General features: G+C 41.4%; 1 protein-coding gene across 7 annotated transcripts in view; it reads right to left on the bottom strand.

Annotated features, from left to right (window-relative positions):
- Positions 1–26,519, bottom strand: part of ATP9B (ATPase phospholipid transporting 9B (putative)) — a 332,144-nt gene that overhangs the window by 256,671 nt on the left and 48,954 nt on the right. For all 7 annotated transcript variants that reach the window (XM_074987543.1, XM_074987544.1, XM_074987549.1 and 4 more), the window contains exons 4-5: positions 24,028–24,141; positions 14,112–14,220 (exon numbers count right to left, since the gene is read on the bottom strand). In XM_074987543.1, coding sequence (XP_074843644.1) covers positions 14,112–14,220; positions 24,028–24,141 — 223 coding nt within the window. The remainder of the gene's footprint in view (positions 1–14,111; positions 14,221–24,027; positions 24,142–26,519) is intronic.

Here is a 26,519-nt window from a genome sequence, read left to right as displayed (position 1 = left end):
CATGTTCAAGTGGTAGTTACATAAAGGATCATAGGCCAGTAATTCTCACAAATAAGTAAAAAGAGAAGATGCAGAATTATCAGTCTGTGGGGTTCTCTTAGGTAGGCAAGAAGCAGCTATGGTTGGCTGTAGGTATTTAAGGGTATATCTATACTTAACCCATGTTCAACATACCATGATCAATCCTCCAGAGTTTGATTCTGCTGCGTCTGTGAAGCCATAGCAAAAATCAATCTCTCTGGGCTCATATGTCAATCCTGGTGCTCCACACTATCGCATGGAATAAAGGACATGGGCGCGAGCCCAAAGAGCCCTGATCTACACCAGGAAACAAAGTTGATCCTCATGCGGCGATTCTAGCTACTCTAATGGTGTGGCTAGAATTGCATATCTGGGATCGACTTTGTTGCCTGATGCAGACCAGGCCTAAGATAGAATGTTCTTATCATTTTACAGTCCTAACAAATTCTAGAAGTTTTATTGTTTATAATAAGTTATCTTGACTCTTATTCCAAGCTTAAAGGTAATATTAACAGTAAATCATTACAGCAGAAATGTAGCACTTGAAAGACTAAAAATGATTTATTCCATGATGAGCTTTCATGGGACAGACCATTTCATCAGATCAATCTCATTTCCAATACAGACTGACATTTATAAGTACAGCTGACCAAAAAAAAAAAAAATCGCAATACAAACTGATAAATCAAATACATAGAACTAAAGGAGGGGGATGAGGGGCTAGTGGGGATGTTAAATGTCCTGCCTGAGACAATTACAAGCATCAAAGGAAGGGAAGCAGTCCTTGTAATGTCCGAGGTCATGGACGTCTCTGTTCATACCACATATTAATGTGTCAAATTTGAATATGAATTCCAACTCACCAGTTTCTCACTCTTATTTGTTTTTAATTTCTTTTTGCTCCAAGACATAAATTCTCAGGTCTTTAACAGAATGGCCCACTCCACTGAAGTGTTCACTAAACGGCTGATGTGTACTGAGTTTCTTGATGTGCCCATTTATTCTTTGGTGAAGGTTTTGCCCAGTCTGTCAAATGTACATAGTAGCAGGGCATTGTTGGCAAATAATGGCATATATTATGTTGCTGGATCCATCGTTTATAGTTAAGCCCTTAGATACAATTGCATCTGCTCTGATCCTACTGACAAGAGACCAAAAACTACAAGACCTCTACCAAGCATTCAGAAAACTTAATTACCCACCAGGAGAAGTTAAAAAAAGCAAATTGATAGGGCCAGACGAACACCCAGAAACCAGCTGCTTCAAGAAACATCCCAGAAGATTAACAACAGAACACCACTTGTCATCACCTATAGCCCGCAACTCAAACCCCTGCAATGCATCATTAAAAACCTACAACCTATTCTGGATCATGATGCTACACTCTAGAAGGCCCTAGATGACAGACCAGCAATCACCGGCTACACCACAGTAATACTAATCCTGGAACTCTTCCTTGCAACAAACCCCACTGCCAACTTTCTCCACATATTTATTCTGGGGATACCATCACTGGACCTAATCATGTTAGTTACAAGATCAAAGGCACATTCTTGCGCACTTCCAGCAACATTATATATGAGAGACATAACAGGGACATCAATTACCTCATGCATTACAAGGACTGCTTCCCTTCCTTTGATACTTGTAATTATCTCAGGCAGGACAATTAACACCCCCCCCCGCACCCTCATTCCCTTCCTTCAGTTCTATGTATTTGATTTATCAGTTTCTATTGCAATATTTTTTTTTAGTCCTCTGTACTTATAAATGTCAGTCTGTATGGGAAATTAGATTGATCTGATGAAGTGGGCCTGTCCCACGAAAGCTCATGACCGAATAAATCGTTTTGTTAGTCTTTAAAGTGCTACATTTCTGCTGTTTTGTTTGTTAGAGTACAGACTAACATGGCTACCTCTCTGTTGCTATTCAGCATAGTAAATCATTGATATTAAACAGTAGTATATTTTGTGCAATGCCTTATCACACTTTACATTGATTATACATTTGTAATTTTATATTTCATGGTCATAGTTGAAGAAAGCATGCTTAAATTTTTTATCTGTAGATCACAGATTGTGGACCCGTCAAAATGAATTTGAAGACAGAGGACATAGTGATGTCATGTTAAAAGATATTAGTAGAACGAGCCTCAGTAATATGAAAAGTAGTTTAAAAACTTGAAACATCTACAGACAATACTTTCCTTAGTCTGTCAGATGGAAGAGTCATTATATACAACTTCAGAGAACGTTAAAATAATGCAATATTACATCTTAGTGAAGACACATTTAGAGAAAAAAGATGTTATTCACTGCATAAATTTTTGCAAACTATTTTTCCCTGTAAAGACATCTCACTAGCTAAAACACTCTTTACCATCTGTGTAATTACCAATAAAAAGTCCAAAGCTGTCAGAAGCGGCTGCGCAGTTAGACTTTATAGTCCACCAAGGCTCAAGCCTTTCGCCTACAGCGACATACAGAATTACGCAGACACAGAACCCAAAAATAAGGATCTATAATAATTCATTACACTCTCAAGACAAAGACTTTTGAAGAGAATTGCAATGATTTAAAAAAAAAAACTAATAAATCTCATATGCACTAACCAATATTTCCTACTAAAAAGCCAAACAAAATATGCAATGGCTGTTATAGAAAAAAACATAATTCACTTTTATGGCACGCATTCTAATACATAATTATTATGCTGAAAATAGTAACTTTTCTACGAAGATAGGATTTGCTAATAATATGACATGATTTACCAATAGTTACATGATTTACCAATAGTTACACGATTTCTCATGCACTGTTCTCTTCGGACTCTCTCTTTCTGAGCTGGTCACAACCCCTGCTCCTAATCACTACACGTTGAACCTTTCTAGTCCAGCACCCTCGGGACCTGACTAGTGCTGACCCACAGGAGGCCAATATCCTCTAGCAGCATTACCAACACTTTTACTGCTTACTGAGCTTTCAGAAGATATTTAGGGGTAAAGTAGAGTTAAATAACAGCACAGAATACTGAAACCCAGAACTAGGGGCTGGAAACAAATTTATGTAATCACAGGAAACTTGGCCATACCCATGATAAGTGGATATAAATGCTTGCTAGGAGTTTTTTCCATAGGGATGCAACACAGCAATGAGAATTAAAACACAATACAAACTAGAGGTCTGAAAAATAAGAAGCCTTTCCAGACTACTAAAGACCTGGCAGAAAATATGGAGATGGAGTTAAATATTTAACTTCAAGATTACTTGAAAGTTTGCCTTAAATAATGAGATTGCTATTGTGCACCTCTGTGGAATTCATTGGGGAAATCTATTTCTATGGGAATGGCTGTGCCCTGTACCCAGGAAAACAGGGCTGTATTTTCTTTCTGTAATTTAAAAAGTCAGAAAAGGAAATCTTATAGAACATTTTAGAAAATCTTCTCAGATGCTTGCTTGTTTCAGGAGTTTTCATTTGGGCCTAATGGCTTCCTAGAGAGATTTAGCATGCAAAGGGACACAGCATTCCCTTTTGAATCCTAAAGTGAAGAAATTCTTAGTAGTCTCTTCATTTCTGGGCACTTGTTTCCACTTTTCCTGTTGTGCAGGATTATCCAAGGAAAGAACTAACCCCACAGGTCTTCTGAGAATTCTCTCAAATATTCTAGAGCAGGGGTCTGCAACTGAAATAGCGAGAAGAGCCATTTTTTCAAATTCAGTTACAAAATCAATACTTCAAGAGCTGCACTGCATGTGAATACCAGACAGTCCTTAATAAACTATGTCAAACCATACTTTCTGTAACCCCTTTTTTAAGAACAGCGCACACATGATTTGTGTGTTAGAAAGTTAAGTTAACCCCATCTCCAGGTTTTACCTTCCTCAACCCCAAATCTGTCACCTCCATCCCCAGGTTTAACCACTCAGCCCCAAACCGCCATCCCAACTCCAGGTTTAGATCCTTCAGCCCCAAACTACCCACCCCCCAGGTTTAACCCCTTCAGCCCCAAACTGTCCCCCATCCCCACATTTAACCCCTCTCAGCCTGGCTCAGCTGCCCCTAACCCCAGCTCTCCTGCAGGCTGACATCCCCCATGTGGAGCATGCAGGCGGCTCCCTGCCCTTCTGGCTTCCTTTTCCGGGGTTCCCTACCCTACTGGCTTCCTCCCACTGCAACAGACTGCTCAGCCGCTGTGGAGGCTACTGCCACTTAAACAAAAACATTAAATTCCATTTAACTGTGGGCATTGTTTAAGCAGCAGCAGCCTCCAGAGCCACAGGTAGAGTCAGCAGCAACAGTGCTCAGAGCCGTAAGTGTCTCCTTAGAGAGCCACATGCAGCTCCAGAACCGCAGTTTGCTGACCCCTGGCTTAGAGGAAACAAACTAGTAACAATGACATACAATCATAGAACACTAGGACTGGAAGGGACCACAAGAGGCCATCGAGTCCAGCCCCCTGCCCCAATGGCAGGACCAAGTACTGTCTAAACCATCCCTGACAGACATCTATCTAACCTGTTCCTAGATATCTCCAGCGATGGAGATTCCACAACCTCCCTTGGCAATTTAGTCCACTGTTTGACCACCCTGACAGTTAGGAACTTTTTCCTAATGTCCAACCTAAACCTCCCTTGCTGCAGTTTAAGCCCGTTGCCTCTTGTTCCATCCTCAGAAGCCAAGAAGAACAAGTTCCCTCCTTCCTCCTTATGACTCCCTTTTAGATACCTGAAAACTGCTATCATGTCTCCCCTCAATCTTCTCTTTTCCAAACTAAACAAGCCCAATTCTTTCAACTTTTCATAGGTCACATTCTCTAGACCTTTAATCATTTTTGTCACTCTTTTCTGGACCCTCTCTCGTTTCTCCACATCTTTTTTGAAATGAGGTGCCCAGAACTGGACACAATACTCCAGCTGAGGCCTAACCAGTGCAGACTAGAGCGGAAGAATGACTTCTCGTGTCTTGTTCACAACACACCTGTTAATGCATCCCAGAATCATGTTTCCTTTTTTTGCAACAGCATCACACTGTTGACTCATATTTAGTTTGTGGTCCACTATAATCCCTAAATCCCTTTCTGCTGTAGTCGTTCCTAGACAGTCTTTCCCCATTCTGTATGCGTGAAGCTGATTGTTCCTTCCTAAGCGGATCACTTTGCATTTGTCCTTATTAAACTTCATCCTGTTTACCTCAGACCATTTCTCCAATTTATCCAGATCATTTTGAATTATGACCCTATCCTCCAAAGCAGTTGCAACCCCTCCCAACTTGGTATCATCTGCAAACTTAATAAGCGTACTTTCTATGCCAATATCTAAATCATTGATGAAGACATTTAACAGAACCGGTCCTAACACAGACCCCTGCGAAACCCCACTTGTTATACTTTTCCAGCAGGATTGAGAACCATTAAGAACTACTCTCTGGGTACGGTTATCCAGCCAGTTACGCACCCACCTTATAGTAGCCTCATCTAAATTGTATTTGCCTAGTTTTTGATAAGAATATCATGAGAGACTGTACCAAATGCTTTACTAAAGTCTAGGTAAACATGGAGAACTCTGATTCAAAACAAAAGCTCCAGAACAGCAGCAAGTCTTATCTGGAGACAAGCACCCTGTAAAGCTGACCTTTTTAATGCTTGTGTATTCAGGTCTTAAATGGACATTCTTGGCCTTTTACTTGTCATTTCCACTACTGAAGGGATAAGCTCTTACATAAATATCTGCCTATAGGTGTTGAAACAATGTGTTTGACTAGGACAACACTAGGTTGAGAAACATATAAACATATAAAAAGACAGATTCATAGGTAATTCACCCTGTAATGGCCTTTTTTTATTTTTTTATACACACACACACACACACACACACTAAACTTAAGAGTAAACTGCACTGTAACACAACACTATTGCTAAATAACTAGATCAGCTAAAAGTGATTTAGAGAAAGATATCAAAGGTGGGAGGAGAGTGGGAAGCGCTAGGTCAGCAGAATAGATTCAGGATTCATCAACTCCCACTTTTCCCATCAAATTATGTGACCATGGGCAATCAGCTTAACCTCTCTTTACCCAGGATTCACAACTTTAAAATGGGAGCAATAATACCTACCTCAAAGAAAAGCACAGAAGCTTACATGTTTGTGGAGGCCTTTGAAATTATTTAAATGATACATTTTTAAAGTGCAGTTCTATGCAAAAAAGGAACTTTTCAAAAATGTGAATTCTAGGGGTGCACTAGTATTAAAAAAAAAAAAAAAGATTTTCACAAGAAGCCCTGCAAATTTAACCTAGAATATGAAACAATTTCTTCATTCTCATGAATCACTGTGGCTAATAAAAATGTGCAGACTAAATCATGAATACCTACAATAATTATATTTTGAGGTCTAAGTGTCTAATGTAAATTGTTAATTTTCTCAGTGGTCACATAACTCTCTGTCCAGAAATATAAACTTTTTTCATCCTGCTATGCTCTTCACCTCAGGTATTGCTTGTGGCAATGAATTCCACAGATTTGGAGAAGAAGAGTAAATATTTTCTTTTGACGGTTTTAAATTTGTCTTTCAATATCTTTTTTTATTACTGTTGGAGATGGTAAAAAGAATTTAGCTTTACTCTTCTCTTTATTTTATACATCTCTATCATGTGGGGAGGGATCTCTCAGTGATTAGTGCATTTGCCTGGTAAACCCAGGGTTGTGAGCTCAATCCTTGAGGGGGGCCTTCTAAGCGCCTGGGTTAGGGTTCAAAAAATCTGTCAGGGACAGCAATAGGTCCTGCTGTGGTTGCAGGGGACTGGACACAATGACCTCTCAAGGTCTTTTTCAGCTCTAGGAGATGTGTATGTCTCCACATGAAAGAAAGAGTGCCACTGTGTTATAGTCTTTCTTCAGTAAGTTACCCTAATATTTTCAATCTCATTTCACAAGTCAGTTTTTCCAAGTTTCTATCACTTTCTTGGCTAAGAAACTGCACCATAATTAACATTGTGATACACGGTTCAATTTTAACAGGCACTTAAAAATCTTTATTTTATAAATATCTATTGAAATAAAAACAAAAACAGAAAAATGGTCTTTCATCTATTCTGTAACCACTTTTTTCAAGATGCATTGCACATCTCCATTCTACCACAAATGTGTATATGCCTAGTGCAGTAAAACCACAGGTATTTCCCTTAGCAGTACCTGTTGGGGCAGCATATGTGCCCAGAGCTGCCCCCAATACTCCTCATTTTCTTCTAACCTGATATAGGAGGGAAAGCATGGCACATGGAATAAAACAAGTCAGACAATGGATCAGTAACCATTTTGCCTTCTTCAAGGAAATTTGTGTCTATTATACTTTAGGGTGATTCATAAACAATTCAATCTGGCGTAGGATTTCAGAGTCTACATGAACAGTGAGTATTGAACTGCTTGTCCAAATTTTGTATGCCTCTGGACTGCTGAGGTACAGCACGTTGACTTGTAAAAATACACACTAATGATCAGTGCTTTTTTTTTTCCTAGAAAAATTTGTAAAATTTGCGGTTACCCTACTTGATGCAGGTACCTAGTTAATGCTGTATCACAGAGCTTGGCTTATGTAGACTAACTGAAGGTTATGGGGAGATATGATTGTGCTCTATAAAATACAGAGGACTAAGTACCAGACAAGGAGAGGAGTTATTTAAGATAAAGGCCAAAGTTGACACAAAAAGGCAATGAGATCAGCCATGAAATTAGACCAATGTCTCTAACCAACAAAGGATCCCGTGGGGTGGGGGGGAGGGAGACATCTTAAAACGGCTTCAAGATTGGTCTTGATAAGTTTATGGAGGAATTTTAATTATTTTCTCAGTGTTCTGAGTAAATGACCTATCTTGTCATGAAATTTTCAAATCAGCCTGTGGTAGATCTAAATGAGTATTGCTGGGTTAAGTGATCATGAAGGTCCCTTCTGGCCAAAAAACTCTATGGCTGGACCTACACTACAGGGAGCTTTGTTGACAGAAGTGGCCTTCTGTTGACAAAACTCAGGGAGCATCCACACTACAAAGGCATTCCGTCGAAAAACCATCAACAGAATGCAGCACTTTCCTCGGCAGAGTTCTGTCATTCCTGCTGTCGACCAATTTTGTTGTCCAAAAAATAGCATAGACGCTCCGGGGGTGGGCGGGACGACACATGACACTTCTGTTGACAGAGGAGTCCTCCATGGCATCAGCCACCTGGAGCCAGATGATGCTCTGTCCACCACAAGCAGAGCGCTATGCTCTGCCCCTCCAACCAGCCCTAAAGGTACAGGAGCCCTGGAAACCCTGTACCAAGAAGTAGGAAGCATGCAAGCAGGCCAGCCAGCACATGTGCCTGCAGCCTGCTGAGAGGTACCAGCTGCAGCCAGCACAGGCAAATGGTGGCCTCCCACTCCACTAGGGATGCCCTACGTCCCTCCAGGGAGTGGGGATAGGAGCCTCAGGAGGGCTTTAGACTGAAGAAACCATACTGTTCAAACTATCTGCTAAAAGGAGGCATGCCCTGGGCTACACCTGGGTCACAACAGCCCTGACAGCCCAAGGACACCCCAGCTGGACCTTGGGCAGGTCCAGGGGAAAATTAAGGCACTGTGGCAGGCGTATACCCAGGCTTGGGATGAAGGCTGCTGGTAGGGGGCATGACGGCCAAGCAGTCCCTACTACCAGGAGCTACATGAGCTCCCTGGACACATCTGAGGAAGTCCCCACCCAGGGGAGCAGCAGCCCAAAGACAAGGGTGACACCATGTCCCTGGCAGGCGAGGGGACCATCATCATCAGCCTAGAGTTGGGCTCCTCCTCCAACCAGGCACCTCCAGGGCCATGCCAGAACTTTTTGAGGTACCTGCTAGTGAGTACCACGTAGGGTGCACATCCCAGGGCATGGGGAGCTGTTGAGGGTGGGGCATGCTGTGATCCCCACCAGGCCAGCTCAGCCAGAATGCCACCCCATGAACCCAGCACCGGCACATGCGCACAAGGCACCATGTTCCACCCAGTCCAACCATGCAGCTGCAGGGCACGGGCGGGTCTGCCTGCTCCTAACACAGAGGGGGGTGGAACAGCTGCACGGGCAAGGGCCTGACCCCAGACACACCACCAAGGACTGTGACCCACCACTCACAGGCAGCATCCGCACCCATGGACAGCTCCTCAAGCTGCATGGGTGCAGGGAGGGAGGGGCCTGGGGGCTGTGTGGAAGGAAGGACTCCCCATCTCTCCTCTCTCTTTTCCTTCCAGCTGGACTGTTGGAGGTCTGGCCCAGCCTCACCCCTCTGCCAGGGCCAGCCAGCCCACGGGAGGAGCCAGAGCTGGAGCCGGGTGCACCTGCAGGACCACTAGTGCTGGGATGCAGCACAGCTCCACAGTGATGCAGAGAGACCTGTGGCCAGAGGGCCTGTTGCCGGACTGAGGAGGACCAGGGGGACCTCAGGTGGGTCACTGACATCATGGAGCAGCAGCTGATGAGGGGCAGGGGACTGGGAGTGATAGGCATGGACATGGGACTATCTGATGTCCTGCCTAGACACTGCCACTGCTGTCTGACGGGCCAAGCAAGCCCAGCTTCCATGCCCACTGCCCCACCTACTCCTGCTGCCCTTCCCCCACCAGGCCTCCTCGCAGCCATCCTGGACCCCACCCAATAGATCCTGTCTTCGGCTGCACCCCATCCCTCAGGCCCACGCTGTTCTTTCACCAAGCCCTACCCCTCTTCCCCCCAGGTTTCCAAAGTGGAGACAGACCCTACCATGGTCCTTGCACAGCCATACCTCCCCACATCACCAGCCCCAACCCAGCCCTGATGGAGACCCCAAAGCCACCGTGGAAGGAAATCCCACAGCCAGGGCCACCCAGGGTCATCCTCCCCTGTGGGGTTGCAGCCCCCGATCCCCTCCCTAGACTGAGGTCTGCCTCCCCATCCCAAGGCCCGACTGCAGTGTACATAGTTCAGACCCCATGCACTTTGTAAATAGCTCCTCTTCATGGTTCTCTGCACACACATTCATATATTAAAAGTTATGGTTAATTTATTCACAACCTGTGTTCCTCAATGTTGGGGTGGGGGCCTGTGGAATGGTGGGTGGGAAACGGCATGGGCCCGGGTGGGACAGGGTGGGGCAGCAGTCCTGAAATCCCAGCAGAGGGTGCCCGAGAGGAGGGGAGGGTTATTGTGGACCCTGGGCAAGTCGCTCCCTCAGGGTCTCCTGAATCTGCAGCCAGTCTCAATGGGCCCGGCAGATGGAGGCCACACCCAGCTTCTCATAGGAAAGGCTGGCAGGCTGGCCCTCCAGCAGGAGCAGGGTCTTCCACTTCCCCTACAGAAGGCTATGGAGGGTGTAGCACACCCCCACAACTCGGGGTACACTGCCATCCCCCACATCCAGGCACGTCAGTAAACAATGAAAGTGAGCCTTCATGCGGCCAAAGGCATGCTCCACATGCCTGCAGGACCGGTTGAGGTACACATTAAAAGAGTTCCTGGGTGGGGTCCAGGTGCCTGGTATAAGGCTGCATGAGCCACAGCATGAGGCACAGAGGCATGGCTACGTTCCTGATGGCCAGCTCCCAGCAGGGGATGAAGGTGTCCGTCTGCATCCTCCAGAAAAGGCCAGAGTTGCAGAACACCCTGGTGTCATGTGCCTGGCTGGCCCACCAGACATAGATGTTGACAAAGTGTCCACGGTGGTCGACCAGGGCCTGCCCCCCAATGGAGTGGTATACCTTTCTGTTGACAAACCATGCCTCACTGTGGTCTGGTGCACAGATGGGGATGTGGGTCCTGTCAAAGGCCCCAAAATAGATGGGGGAATCCCATTGGCATTGAAACCAGCCACAGCAGCATCAACATCGTCTAGGTGGATGAGCCTCTGCAGCAGAAGGAAGTTGATGGCCCTCATGACCTGTGGGGGTAGGAGGCGGGACATGTAGGTAAGGGACCGGGGTAGTTGGGCCCTTGGCTCCGGGGTGCTCTCCATTCCCCCAACTCCCTCCAAGCCCTTTGGGCCCCACCAGGAGACTGTCCCCTATACAGAAGAGCCACGTATGAGCAGGATGGCACAGTCCCCTAGGGACGGGGCTTCCCCTTCTTCCATTCCCCCCACCTTGCACCTCTGCCCCTTCTCCCTGATGGTCACCCTTGGCCAGGACCCCTACCTCCCCCAGGCAGGGCCTATGGCTTACCTGCATGAGGAAGGCACCGACGGTGAACTTCCCCAGACCAAACCGGTTCCCAACAGATTCGTAGCTGTCGGGGGTAGCCAGCTTCCAGAGGTTGATAGCAACCCTTTTCTCCAGGGGGATGGGGGGCTGCAAGTGGGTGTCCTCCCTGCAGAGGGTGAGGACGAGCCAGGCACATAGTGCCAGAACGGTGTCCTTCCAAACGTGGAAATTCTGGAGCCGGCACTGGTCATCCCACTCACCCACCACAAGACGGTCCCACCAGTATCAGCTGGTGGTGTATCGCCAGTCACTCCTGAGGAGTCATGAGTGAGGACAACTCAATGCAGCAGCAAGGAGGGCATTCTCCTCATGGGAGGTGTCAGGCTCATCCCTCTGTAGGAGGAGGAGCACAGAGGCTGGGATGAGATGTAGCAAAAGCTGCAGCAGCAATATGTGCAGCCAGGGTGAGCCCAAGGGCTGCTCTAGTGGCATGGCTCACTGGAAAGGTCAAGCTCTCTCATAGAGAGCTTGAGAGCCCTGCACTAGGTTTGCTGTCCCTCCCAAAGGTATGCAAGTCTCAGCATGGGCAGGGAACAATGCCCGGGTGGCACCCTTCAAGGGTGAGCAGGGCTGTTGCTCCAGGAAGGGATCAAAACTTTTCTGTTAGTCTATAAGGTGCCACAGTACCCTTCGTTGCTGTTACAGATCCAGACTAACACGGCTACCCCTCCGATACAGGAAGGGCTTGGCATCCATGAGACCCTGGCTTCTGGGTCACTGCAGCCCACCCTGTTGACAGAGAGGTCTTGGTGTGTGGACACTCTCTGTCAACAAAGCGTGATGCCAGAACAAGCCTCTATTTGGTGTGGACACATTCTGTCGACAGAGCTTCTGTTGGGAGGTATGTCCTGACAGAAATACCTGTCAACAAAACTCTCAAGTGTAGACAGGGCCAATGAGTCTATATCCTAATGCTTGTACTTTCTGGATTACTCAAGAATGTCATGTGAGGTCTGAAATTAAAGCCAGGGTCACAGCGATCATTCATATCATTGTAAAATGACAATACGTATAGTGAAAATATGATTATGTATCACTGTAGAGATGGAGAACCAGGCTTCCTGTTGGGCTTTGGATGGTGGATGTTTATTCACCTTGTCTGTTGAAATGTAAATTAAGAATTGTCTCATTCACAATAGACTTCTCACCACCCACTTAAGCTGAATGCTGATGAAATATTTCAGGAATTTCAAAAAGGAATTAACAGATATAGGCTACGTCTACACGTGAAGCCTACATCGAAGTAGCTTATTTCGATGTAGCGACATCGAAATAGGCTATTTCGATGAATAACGTCTACACGTCCTCCAGGGCTGGCAACGTCGACGTTCAACATCGATGTTGCGCAGCACCACATCGAAATAGGCGCTGTGAGGGAACGTCTACACGCCAAAGTAGCACACATCGAAATAAGGGTGCCAGGCACAGCTGCAGACAGGGTCACAGGGCAGACTCAACAGCAAGCCGCTCCCTTAAAGGGCCCCTCCCAGACACAGTTGCACTAAACAACACAAGATCCACAGAGCCGACAACTGGTTGCAGACCCTGTGCATGCAGCATGGATCCCCAGCTGCAGCAGCAGCCAGAAGCCCTGGGCTAAGGGCTGCTGCACACGGTGACCATAGAGCCCCGCTGGGGCTGGAGAGAGAGCGTCTCTCAACCCCTCAGCTGATGGCCGCCATGGCGGACCCCGCTGTTTCGATGTTGTGGGACGCAGATCAGCTACACGTGCCCTACTTCGATGTTCAAAAAGCCTGGAATGTGATCTCTCCCAGAGTGAAACATATGGTGAAGCTAGGATATGTATCATTTTGGGTACCTGCTGGAAGCAATAGCTTTGTGTGCCTTTCAGTGTTTTAGTATAAGCACTGTAAACAACATGAAGGAGGAAAGGAATGCTTAAGTTTCTCCTTATCTTCTTATTTTTGTGCTTTTCAGGTTTTGACTGGACGGGATGTGTCCTATAAAAAAATCTTTAGCTCTCATTAAACAGCTGATACTAAACAAGTTCTTGGTTGCTAATAGCATTCTGAATTTCCCCTCATGAGTACTTCATTTCTTCAACTGTCTTTGCAAGGGACTTTGTCCAAGATTCTTGGAAAGTCCAGAAAAGTTGTGCCACCCCAATCCTCCTTTACCCACATTATTCTGGTATGTTTAAAAACTTTCTAATAGACTAGAAAGACATGATTTTCTTTTTCAGAAATTGTGCTGATTTTATCTATAATGTGATTATATAGCACAGTTATATTTTTCGTAGATATTATTTCAACCAATATACTCATTACCAATCATCTATGATCTATTTCTCTGAATTACCTCCACGCGTTAGGGAAAAAAAAAAAAGAAACATAGGTAAAACGTTAGTTACTCTACCCGGAAGTAGGCCTGGAAGACAGCAAATTTAAATGAGAGGGGCTATTTTTGTTAACAGCTTAGTCACTTCATTCTTAAAGTCCATTCAGCACTTGCAGGGATTCCAGACACTGATAGTGACATGTTACTTTCTACTTCACCCATTTCAGAAAACAACTGCACTTTAAACTGGTAATATACTTTGTACTATTTTTCTTCATGTAGTAACTAAAAATTTATAGATATGACACCTATACATTGCTATTAACAAAAGCCTTTCAGATTTCTGAAACAGCTACAATTTTATGCGTTTTATTTTCTTAGAATAAATGAGTACTTTGTTTCCCCTAAGCACATTGTGTCAGATTCTGGATTTCATTCCTACAAGGATAACATTTTAAAAACCTATTATTAAATCAGGCTAAAAACAGTAAACAAAGTTCAAAGCTACAGAATGTGGATTATTAAATAGTTATTAATAAAAAAAATTTTACCAACCTCGTACTGTAAGCTTGCTGTATAACTGTGAGTTCATTTCTTTGTCTCGCTTGTAACGTCGAAATTCATCAACTGCCTCACGCACTACTGTGACAGCCAAAACAAATCCCTGTTCAAAGTAAAATGACATATTTCCAAAAATGGAAAAGATTTAAAAGAAAAAAGAGGAACATACAGTAGGGAATATGAATGCTTGGAGTATTTCATCATTTGTGACATTTCAGGGATTTTTAAAACCTTTTCTACCTAGTTCATCTTTACTGAAGAAACAAAACTTAAGAAAACTTGATATAAAGTGAAAATATCCTATGAAAATCTCCAAATGTACTGAACGTTTTTCATTTTTTGATACAGTCCAGCAAGTTACAAGTGATACAAAGATTGTAATTTGCTGGAATATAAATAAATGCATTAAGTGGAACATTTTAGCTGACACATGTAATTTAGAAAAAATTAACATTTTTAAATAATCTTTGCATTTATTTGTATATCTGAGATAGCTTTTGCAATCCAAGAAACAGTCCATCAATATTAACTGAACTAAAGACAGGCAATTTTTTAAAAAAAAATGCTGCTTGAGAACTTAGCAGGATTTAAATGTATTTGGATATTTTGACAGTTTGCGTTTCAACAGTTATGAAGCTTTTTAGCTCTTTGAATCTAGATGTCTACTATTTATAATAGTGATAGGAATAATCTCAGCTTGTTTTTTTCAATGTTTATTGTCACTTTTTTACAAATATAGAAAGAAAAGGGTGAGCTGTAGTAAACAAATGGCTAAATTGAAAAGGTTATCACTACTTTTTTCCAAATCAATATTGGTTAGTCACAGTCCTGTGACTGTAGGACTGACGCTGTAGATTTTGTGAAACTCCTAACCACGGGTCCCTCAATTCTGATGAACACCCCAATTAAATTCAGTTATGAAGGGCAGTGTCAACCAGATTCCTACAAGCAGCTAGTATAATTTCCAGCCACAAAAGAGGGGAAGCTAAGCCAGAATAGTCTAGGGGACAAAGCATGAGATGCAACTGCATTTAGTACCTGGCTCTTAGCTCAAATCCATGTCATACTACCAAAATCTTATTTTTCTATTATTCAAATCTGACTCGCCATTTAGCACCCTAAATTAGTTATATAACCTATGCTAGCACAAACAACCCCCCCATACACACCAAATTTCAACCTTTTTCCTCAGTACTCCCTCCCCACCACACACACGCTGCTTTAGAAATGTACACACCTCATTAAGATTGACCACCAGTTCTCTAAAAATGTCCTATAGTCTTATGTAGTTGACAGGCTACAATGCTATCAAACCATCTATGCAGAATCTTTCTACATAGATTTAATTTTCAATTAATGCCTTAAGTCCAAGGAATTGGGATAGTAGGTGCCACTGTTATTTGATGTCACAAACTGTTGCCACACTCCACCATATTAATGTATTACTTTTTTTTTGTTTTTTTTTTAAAGAAATGTTTGACGCTAGATCATTTTATATAGTCAAAATAAAACACCATGTACCTCTAGCATGGAATTTGGATCTGATGCTTTCAAATGTAGTTTAAAAAAAAGGCAGGGCCATTTTTAATCTTTTCTGCCTGAAGACACTTTATAAGGGCATGAAAGACTGACATTTCATCTACAATTGGAATTTTTTCCTGGAACTCTATGCACTGTGTGTTATGACAATTATTAGATCTCTTAAGGATATCATAACAAGTAGACATTTTATAAAATGAGAACGGGTAAAATCTCCCACAGAACAATATTATGTACAATTTTAAGACTATATACAGCCCACACTTCACATAGCTTCCGTTTAGGTCCAATCAATGTGATTGATGAGGTCAACAATGAAAATGGCAAGAGAGAAGGGAAGACAATAAATATACTAAGCCACCCTATAATTTGTCAAGTATTACATCTTTAAGTGACCATAGTAATGTATTAAATGACAAAGAATATATAACGTATTTGGACATTAAAAAGAAAAATAGTTTTAGAAAACATTTTAGTCTCCTAAGCATTAAAGAAATGTTAGCTATTTTTTCAGGACAATAATCTAGTAATAGTTTCTCTTTAACAGACAAGTTTACAGCAAGTGGGCCTTTCCTTAAAAAGCACTATCCAGAAGAACTGAAACAGAAAAATTCTGTGTGTTACCAATTAAGGTTGTTTGGCTGTGTCAGACAAATGGTCTTCATAAGGCGGTATTCCCTATTCCATACCAACTTGGAAGCCTATTTTACCTTCAAGATCAGACTTAGGTCTACCACTCAGGAAGAATCCTCCAGACAGAAGGTTCCACAGCTCAAAAATACTAACTTGTATAACTATTGAGGGGGCAAATTAATGTGAACCACTTGCAGTAAAACTGATAAATTTAAGGCTCTTCTAGAGAAGTATTTATTAGAACTTTTTGAGACTACGAAACACCAAACAATAATATTTTTTATGCAGAAAACCTATGAAAACTTTCTTTGGAAAAAAAAATCATCACACTCTGGCAGACCACAGCCTGTAGGCTACAAGGACTTGGTAGAAGGCAGATATGGTGGGCTAATGCTTTTCTGTTCCCCTATTAAGCCAAATTGGGGCAGGCAACTGGGGCTAATCAGCACCTGTGGCCAGCTGAGGCCTCTGGACTGCCTATAAAAAGCATCCCCATAGGCAGCAGGGGGAAGGAGTTGGAGAGAGTAGAGCAAAGTAAAGCAATAAGATACCAAGGGGAAGTGGTGAGCAAAGTGGCCATGGGTGAAATTGCCACACTGGGGCAGGGGCAAGAGCCCTGCTAGGTGCCTCTCTCTCTTAGGGACCCTGGGCCTGAGTTCAGGGTGGTGGACAGATCTGGACTCCCCTACCCTTCGCCAAAGAGCTAACTTGTTGGATCAACAAAAGCCTGCAAGGGGGCCTGTTTTACCCCCCTGCTCGGGACTTGCCTGTGATGAGTATAGTTCACTAAGTGGAGGCCATTGCTTCTGGAAAGAGCTGGGCAGTTAAGGGGCCACCGTGAGTCTCTGAGGCACAGCAGGAAACTGCCACAAAGTACAGGAGCCCCTAGGGGGCTGACAGGGAAATTTGTCTGTCTGTCTGTCTGTCTGTCTCTCTCTCTCTCACACACACACACAAATCACAAACAGCAACACATGCACCAAAACCAAAATTAAGTAATGCAAACAGGTATCTCAATGAAGCCATAAAAGTGTATCTGGTTTTAACAACAGAAAATATAGACATTGTAAATCTTTGAATTATTCTTCCAAACACTCATGGCACACCTGCGAGTTGTTCATGGAATATCAGTGCTCCACAGAACACAGTTTAACAAACACTATTCTAGAGGAATATTCTAATCCCTTTGCAAAGTCAGCAATAACACAAAATTGTGAACGTTCAAAGGAGGCTCAAGATTGTATGACAGTGTCCTATAAAGAAAATTCACCATTAAGGCGACCTTCTCTTCTCTGGTCCCTAAACGGCAGACTACCTTCATGTAGAATGTAACTAATCATCCTTAGAGAGGGAAGAGTCAAATAAGATATGCAGAAGTTGGTAAGGAACTTAAGAGGGCACCCCATTTACCAATTCTACATCTTCAGACGAGGAGCTAATTTTAAGACTTTTTAAGATGTAAACAGACCTCCACATGGTGGCCTTGTAGGGCTCATTGTAAGATGTGTGTGATCGTGTGATGAAACAATTTATTATTTTATTACTATAGCAACAAGGGCCCCAGTAATGCACAAGGATCCCATTCTTCCAGGTACTGTACATACAGAACACATGAGTAGTAATGTGCTTGAAAGGGGTTGTATTTGAGGCTTCCAATACCCCTGCTTTTGTTTTCCTGGTGGTGCTGCTCAAATCCAACTTATTATGCCTTTCCAAATCCTTATAAATGTTTGGATTCAGACAGAGAACAATACATCTTCCTATAACAAGATGATGATTATGGTGACTTTAAAATACAAGGCCTGGTCAAGTTGAAGAATTAAGGTGCCTTGACAGAATATGCATAAGTGAGGTTCCATAGAGACCTTACCAAGCTCCAAATTATTCCTGACTGAGGGAGCTGTAGGTAAGCAAGATATTTTCAGGGAGAATAGGTGGAGTAATATTGATTATAAGACGTTAGAAGTGGTTTTATGACCACTTCCAGCACACAGCTGAAGATCACGACAGGAACTGGAATATTACTGGAGGACTGATGAGAGGGTGGCCCTGAGCAACCTCACATGCTGGTGGTCAGAGAGTCTCCATGTCTTTTTATCATGCAATATTTCAAATTGCAGCCTTGTCTTAGAATCACAGAACAACACTAGAACTGGAAGGGACATTGAGAGGTCATTGAGTCCAGTCCCCTAGCTCTCACAGCAGGACGAAGTACCATCTAGATCATCCCTGGTAGGTGTCTAACGTGCTCTTAAATACCTCCAGTGATAGAGATTCCACAACCTTCCTAAGCAATTTATTCCAATGTTTAACCATCCTGACAGTTAGGAAGTTTTTCCTAATGTCCAACCTAAACCTCCCTGACTGAAATTTAAGCCCATTGCTTCTTGTCCTTGTCTCAGAGGACAAGGAAAACAATTTTTCTTCCTCTTCCTTCTAACATACTTTTAGGTACTTGTAAACCACTATCATGTCCCCTCTCAGTCTTCTCTTTTCTAAACTAAACAAGCCCAATTCTTTCAGTCTTTCCTCATAGCTCATGTTGTCTAGACCTTTAATCATTCTTGTTGCTCTCTGGACCTTCTCCAAACCTTTCTTGAAATATGGTGCCCAAAACTGGACACAATATTCTAATAGAGGCCTAACCAGCACACAGTAGAGCAAAAGAATGACTTCTTGTGTCTTGCTCAACACTCTTGTTAATGCTTCCCAGAATCGTGGGTTGTTTGTTTTTTTTTTTTTTGGTTTTGTTTTTTTGGGTTTTTTTTGCAACAGTGTCACACTGTTGACCCATATTTAGCTCGTGGTCCACTATGACCCCTTTTCCCTAGTACTCCTTCCTAAACAGTTATTTCCCATTTTATCGATGTTAAACGGATTGATCCCTCCTCAGTGGAATATTTTGCATTTGTCCTTATGGAATTTCATCCTATTTACCTCAGACCATTACTCCAGTTTGTCCAGATCATTTTGAATTATGACACTATCCTCCAAAGCAGTTGTAACCCCTCCCAGCTTGGTGTAATTGCAAGTTTCCTAAGCATACGCTGCCAATATCTAAATAGTTAATGAAGATATTGAACAAAATTGGTCCCAAAACAGATCCCTGTGGAATCTCATTTGTTATGCCTTTCCAGCATGATTGTGAATTGTTAATAACTACCCTCTGAGAATGGTTATTCAACTAGTTATAATAGCCTCAACCACCTTATAATAGCCTCATCTAAGTTGTATTTGTCCAGTTTATTGATAAGCTTGTGCGAGACCGTATCAAATACCTTACTAAAGTCTAGATATTACCACACCTGCTTCTCCCTTATCCACAAAATTTATTATTCTATCAAAGACAGCTGTAAGATTAGTTTGGCATGATTTGTTCTTTACAAATCCATGCTGGCTGTTACCTATCACCTTATTTTCATCCAAAGACCATAGCCAGACCATCTTAATTTTGTTCGGCTTATTATATCCTGGTGTACATCTTGCAATACTAATATCTGCACATCATTAAAGAAATTAAAGGGTCATTTGCAAATTTCTGAACTACTAGGAGGATATTTCACATCTTTAGAATATCAGTGACGATAGTTCTTTCCTTTGGGCATCCAAAGTGATAGTTTAAGCAGAACTGGACTTTGGTGCAGAGGAGACGTCTATCACAACATACACTCTTGAGCTTTGATCTTGGCAAAGATTCATTTTGCCCAGAATTGGTTCTGAAGCTGAGGATCATTGAAAAGACGACACTCTCTATGGACTGTTCTGTTCGAGGGTTTTGTTTTATGTTTTAAACCATCTACACTGTTATTGGTTTTGATGGAGACAGAACAAAAAGGAAATCTTTCTGTCTCACTTTTACGATACGGTGTCCAGATTCTCTATGTCTAGGTATCTCTTCTTCAGATAGTATCTTTGGGTTTTCCAGCTCAATCTGAATATAGGATTCATCAATGGGCTTTCAACCTGATTTGAAATATTTGGAAAGAATAACTAATCCAGCTTCCACTCCCTAGGTTCTAAGTGCACTGTGCTGAATCAATTAATTCTGACTTTGCCATGTAAAATATTCAGTGATAAAATAAGAGCTTCTGATCAGGACATGATCAAGACTGCTTCCTTAAACAATGCTGAAATTTCCATAGAAGCTTACTAAGGAGCAGTTTCTGAAGCATCATCTTCTGGAAACAAGGAATAGCCTAAAGTTTATAATGAAAGTAGCTCGAGAACATTTATATTCTCTTCTGTATGTATTTCTTACACCACACCCATTAAGTCATATATGATTACAGATATGCTTCCCTCTCCTGGAGTCTAGTAATCTACACAGAAGACTAGCTATGGAGATGTTGAATAGTCTTAAGGATGAGTTGAAAAAGAGATATTATTAGCTCCAGCCCAAAATATTTATATACTTAACTACAGCAATTGCAGGCTAGAAGTGAAGTGATAGCTGTGCAGGGTATCCATGTATGAGACCAGCAAGCTCAGGAGCTGAACCAGGGATTTTAGTTTAGGAAAGATGTACCAGCATATAACAAATCAGAGACACTCTTCTCCTGCCTCTTTTCTGAAATAAAGATTTTCTTGAATAGTGACTAGACAGCTCAGACATTGAATTTAAAAGGTTGCAAATGCTTTATCTTTATTCACTTAAAGCCCTATTCTTGGAGACAGAAAACCAAGTGCTAAATCTAACATAACAGTGACCTGTGAAGGAATTCTACTCTCTCCCTCTTTTAAGGAGGAGGTGATTAGGGTGTTTGTGAACATCTATTTGGAAACTGAGTCAAAACGTATTAGAAATGCTTTTCATTTTAGCAGAAGCTAAAGGTTCTCTTATTACCAGAATGAATATAATCCCCTAGAGAGCTACTCAGGATATGAAAACATGGGAGGATAAATGGTGTTACACTTGATTTCAGTATTTACCTCTAAAATTAATTTATGACCTTACTGAGAAAGACCTGAAATATAGGACAGCCAGCATACCACTGCTTCAGTATGACTGCATTGAGACTTTGCTGCATTTTGAAAATGTCCATTCTGAAACTGGATCTATTATTACATTGTGCAGTAGATGATCTATTACATCTTTTACATTCTGATAGTAAAAAGAGATTGGTTGTTGATGCTGTTAGCTTGCTTTTATTTATTTGAACTTTATTTCCCAGGGATAAGTGAGACAAAAATCTACCATTCTGTATTCTCAAACACTGATTTTCCCCAATGTTAGCCTTCCACATGGAGACCCACCTGAAGCATGTCCCCATCAAGAAAGATCTTCACCATTAGGGAAAACAAAGGTAATAAAGAGTTGCTTAAGTTCCACAATTTCCCAAGGAAGCCCAAGCTGAGTCTTCCAACTCTCAGAAATGGCAGTGGTATTTTCTAATGTATTTTGCCAATAGAGAAGCAACATTAATTTCAAAGGGAATACCAAATGAAGTAACATTCTGGAGTTTCTCACAGGAACACAGGCATTTATTTTTCCCTTCTCATCCATGTCTTGGCCTCATTAACTGCAGCAAGCCATGTCTCATCATAAAGCCTTTTACAGCACATGTGAAATTTATGAATTTGCATGTAAGGACATTTTGCCTCAATAGAGAATAAATTCCTTCCTTAACCACATACTTATCTCAGATGATGAGGCATTACAGGACTCTAAAGTAAGCAAACACTTCCTTCAAGAAACAGAAAAACATACAGAATCCTGTAAAGACAGATCCTCTACCCAATTCATCCTTAATTCTGGGAAGCCTAGATGAATGACTGTTTTATCTCAAATCCAAGCCCTGACTTCAGAGATTTCTCTTCAGTTTTAGAGGATATTTGAAAACTGATTCAAGAGGTTTAAAGACATGAAATGGAGCTTTAAAGGTAATAGAATAAGCTAATTCATAGGAGAAATGAAATTCTGTGCTGCCCCTCTTAAAAGCTTGCTGAGGGACATTCTCTTTTATTGGTCCCTAGGCCAAATCCCTGAAGGGACAAAATGGAGAGTTATAACAAAGACTTAAAAGTAAGAGATGAGAAGCATATTCCCTACAGGTTTCCCAGAGAAATGCAGTAGCCATTTTTTAATCTTTTTTGGGACCCCTGGAGGCAAGAAGGGAGGAGAAGTCATACTCATTCTCCAGGGAATGGAATTTGAAAAAGTTGAACCTCCTGTTCATGGCTACTTGGTTCTGAAGTAGTGAAGCCTAGTCTCAGAATGGAAGATTTCTGAAGCTTACTTAACCATCTTGGTATGAAATATGCCAGTATACAAACTGCAAGCAGTGTTCCCTTACACCTTTTTCAACAACCTTAATATTGATCTTGCCTGCACTCCTACTGGTAACGTCATCTTTACCCCCAAGAGCCTGTTAAGTAAACTGACAACGGGAATATTTCTTGTATTCAATCTTCCCTTGTTCCTTGTACACTACAAATCAGTGGAGTGATTCTGAGGGCTTTTCTCCACTGTAAGGTGGAGTGACAATGCAACCATTGATCCATTGGCAGTCGATTTAGCAAGTCTTGTAAAAAAACACACTACATCAACTGCACTATACTGTCGACTCCAGTACTTCAGCAGAACAAGACAAGTAAGGGGAAAATCAACAGGTGAGTTTTCTTCTGTCAACCCACTGCATCATGGACCCCACATTAAGCAAGTCTAAGTTACATCAGTTTGAGTTATGCTATTAATGTAACTCAAACTGTACAGCTAACATTGACCTGTCCTTGCAGTGTAGACCTGGTCTTAATTCACATTCAGATACTCCCAATAGCTTGATAAGAGCTGGTGCAAACTGAGTAACATGGTAGGACAGGCAACAGCAGCATGGCTAAGCTGTGCTGAGTACAAATGCACCTGAATCCCCATTGGTACGTACTCAAAACAGCTGCCACTGCCCCTGCTACCCTGGGCACGCTACTGTTCAAAGTCTCTTTAGCTCTCTTTGAATTATACAGAATGTGTGTACATAAGCTGGGAGTTATACCCCCAGCTGCATCCTGTAAATGCATCCTGATGTTGTCCTGTACCCTGTGGGAGGTGCTACTCAATAAATCCTGCTTAGAAATCACTTTGGGGGGAAGGTTAGGAGAAACTAACTGTTACAAGGAGGCCATCCTTGAAGGAACAAATTTGTTTATTTTTAAAAATCTTGTGAGGCATCCTGCTACAAGAGGTAACCTTGACCCTGCCATCTGTACAGTTTGAAGGAAAAGACATTCTTGAGGGGCAGTCCTGAGTTCAAGTGCCAAAGACCTTATCCGCCTCCATTTGCTGTGGAGACAGAAAATGGGGAACATTTCCTGACATACAAGGGATAGGAGAATTTAAACTTCTGACTTTCATACAGATGAAACACAGAGGACATTGGAAAAGATTATACATATCAATTTTGCAATCAGTGTGGGGTCAAAAAACAATGTACTAAAACTAAGGTTTCGGAGTTGTATTTCAGTAGCTATCACAAGCTAGACAGGAAGAACTATTTTAGATATGGAAGTAGTTCATAAAGAAGCCTCAGAGCTCCTGTTGAAAAATACTTTTGGAAAAACGGTTAAAAACAAACAATTAAGCAACCTAACCCTCATCCCCCACACAAAAACATAAGCATGTAAAACAATTTTACTAGATTCAGATAGATTGTTTGTGCATATAATTCTAAAATCAACAACAGATTAATAATAAAAGGATTAATCTAAAGTTATTAATAATATTTTATATCAACTTTTTGTTTACCAGAGGAGCCCAGTAGGTGTACAGGTAGCCTATTTTCAATGCAGGTACAAACTGTGAGCAGGACACAACGAGAAAATAGAGATTCAAGAAAAACTTGAACTGTTCGTATAAAACCTAAAACAAAAAATAAAAGAAAAATAGAAAAATGCCTTAATTTCAGGAACGTATATTAAAAATGTTAATTTTCCATCAGTATAATTTCCTTTTATGGTGTGTTTGATAAAACTCATTAATTCTCAGTTTTTATATGAACCATCATGTATAGAGAAATCTTTTATGATTACAGGTTGAACCTCTCTAATCCAGAACTCCCGCATCCAGCAACATCTGTAATCCAGTATGATTTTAGCTAGCAGGACAACGACCACTTATTCTGGGTGTAAGCAAGTTTCCCGTGGTCCCCTAAAGTTAGTTTACACCCACCAGTCCTGGATCTCAGTGTTCTGTGCTGTTACTTAGCTGTAATTTACCTCTAAATATCTTCTAAGAGTCCAGTAAGCAGTGAAAGCGTTGGTAATGTGCTAGACAATATTGACCTCCCATAGTCCAGGAAATTCTCTCATTCAACACCAGTCAGGTAATGAGGGTGCCAGACGAGAGAGGTTCAACCTATACTTGAATACTTTCCTGACGATCCATAAATTGCAGCAAACGCAGGCATAACGATCACTGAATTTTCAAGATGCATTATATTAAATAATCTCTAATGTATTTCTATCTGATACAAATTAAATTGCAGTGCAATGTTTTGCCCTGGAATTCACTCAAACTATCTTTAATCTGCTTAAACTAACATTGAAAAGCCAATTATGATTAAGACATTTTAGTGTCTGTGGTCCAAATTTAGATTAAGCTGGTCTTTAAAGCCTGTAATTTCTTTTTCCTCATGGTATCAACACAAGACAAAATGAAGGTTATTTGGGTGACTTAATTTGGCATATCAGTAATTCCACAGTCCCAAGGCAAGGAGTTGTATCACCATCATGGCTGAAACACTGCTGTGCTCCAACAAGCCTCAGTAGACAGAAAAGTCTCTAGGAACAGTAGACCTGAGATTGCTCTGACTTATACTGGGCACTGAAGTAGTGAGCATAAAAATGGTGTTCAACCACCTTTGTTCCCTCTTTTCTGGTCACTTCACTCTCTTCAAGAAAATATCTCCATAGACTGAGGAAAGAAAATACATGAGAACAAAACTGTCCAGGGTAGTCATGAATGCATGAAAATTTTATGAGACACTTCTGCCTGCAAGATTTCTTTTGAGCCACGTGTAAATACTTGTAACAAGTTGACCATAAACTAAACTTTAGAGGCTGTACTATTTAGAATCCATGTTTATTGTAGTTTACAGGATACAATATAGGGTGTCATGAGAAAAAAATCTTAAAGCAATATTTAGAGTATACTTATTTTGTATTTTTTGCTTTACTAAAATAGTAAAATATGATATCTTCCTCAGTAAATCATTCCAAATATATTTCTATTTTCATCACCAAACTAACAAACTGTACTCATTTGCCTATGGTGGGAGTGCAAACAGTACAAGTACAGCTAAGTGCCAGATGCACTGCAATATTTTGTAAATTTCAACAGAAACCTTTCAATAAATATAACATTTATTATTAACTTATGAATATGATTAATGCATACTTAAAGAAAAGTTACATACATTTACAGTTTTATACAGTGCTGTCATTTTAAAAATGATCAATAGTTATGCTGAGTGACATTGTGTTCATATTCACAATAAAACATGTTGATTTGATGTCTTAAATGTTTGAATTATTTCACAAATTTATCTCAGCAGGGTGATTAGCATTCTTCTCCTCACCAGTGGCTTATTCAAAGTGCCAGTTAGCATAAATTAACAGTTACAAAACTGCCACTCTTAAAAAAAAAAAAATCAAAATAGGATCCTACTGTGCAATTATAAGACAATTTCAAAGACAAAACCTGAACTGTGCTATCTCCCTCAACAGGTAACTACAAAATATGGCTCATCTTTACAGGCAACAGGAACATGCCCTAGTGACAGTCTTAGTAACACATATATTTTTAACCACAACAGTCAATAGCTTTCGGATACTTAACGAGGTATTTGTGACCCTTATGAAAGTATATACTGCTAACCAATCTGAGTATATTTAATAATTTAAACCAATGAAGAAAACACTGGATTGAGGTTGATGCAATAAAGATGAGAATATTTATCTGATTGAGACAGTTGACATTTTATTACCTTAACAAAAGAACTGGTCTTAATTATGGACGTTTTCGTTTTGTTTCATTTTTTAAATGTTTAATCAAGAGACATGTTAGGTATCAATTATTTGTGAGCTACTGGATTAATGGAGTTAGAAGGATTGGCTCAATATAAAACAGGCATGATTTCTTAAATTCAAAGGATAAAACATTTCTGTATTGAAACCTACCAGATAATTTATTACAAAAGGCACTGTACAAATAAAAAATGTATTAGTAATTAACCAAAT

This window comes from Carettochelys insculpta, chromosome 2, assembly GCF_033958435.1.
Source record: "Carettochelys insculpta isolate YL-2023 chromosome 2, ASM3395843v1, whole genome shotgun sequence".
In the NCBI taxonomy this organism is placed as follows: domain Eukaryota; kingdom Metazoa; phylum Chordata; order Testudines; family Carettochelyidae; genus Carettochelys; species Carettochelys insculpta.
This window is presented reverse-complemented; position numbering and strand designations above follow the sequence as displayed.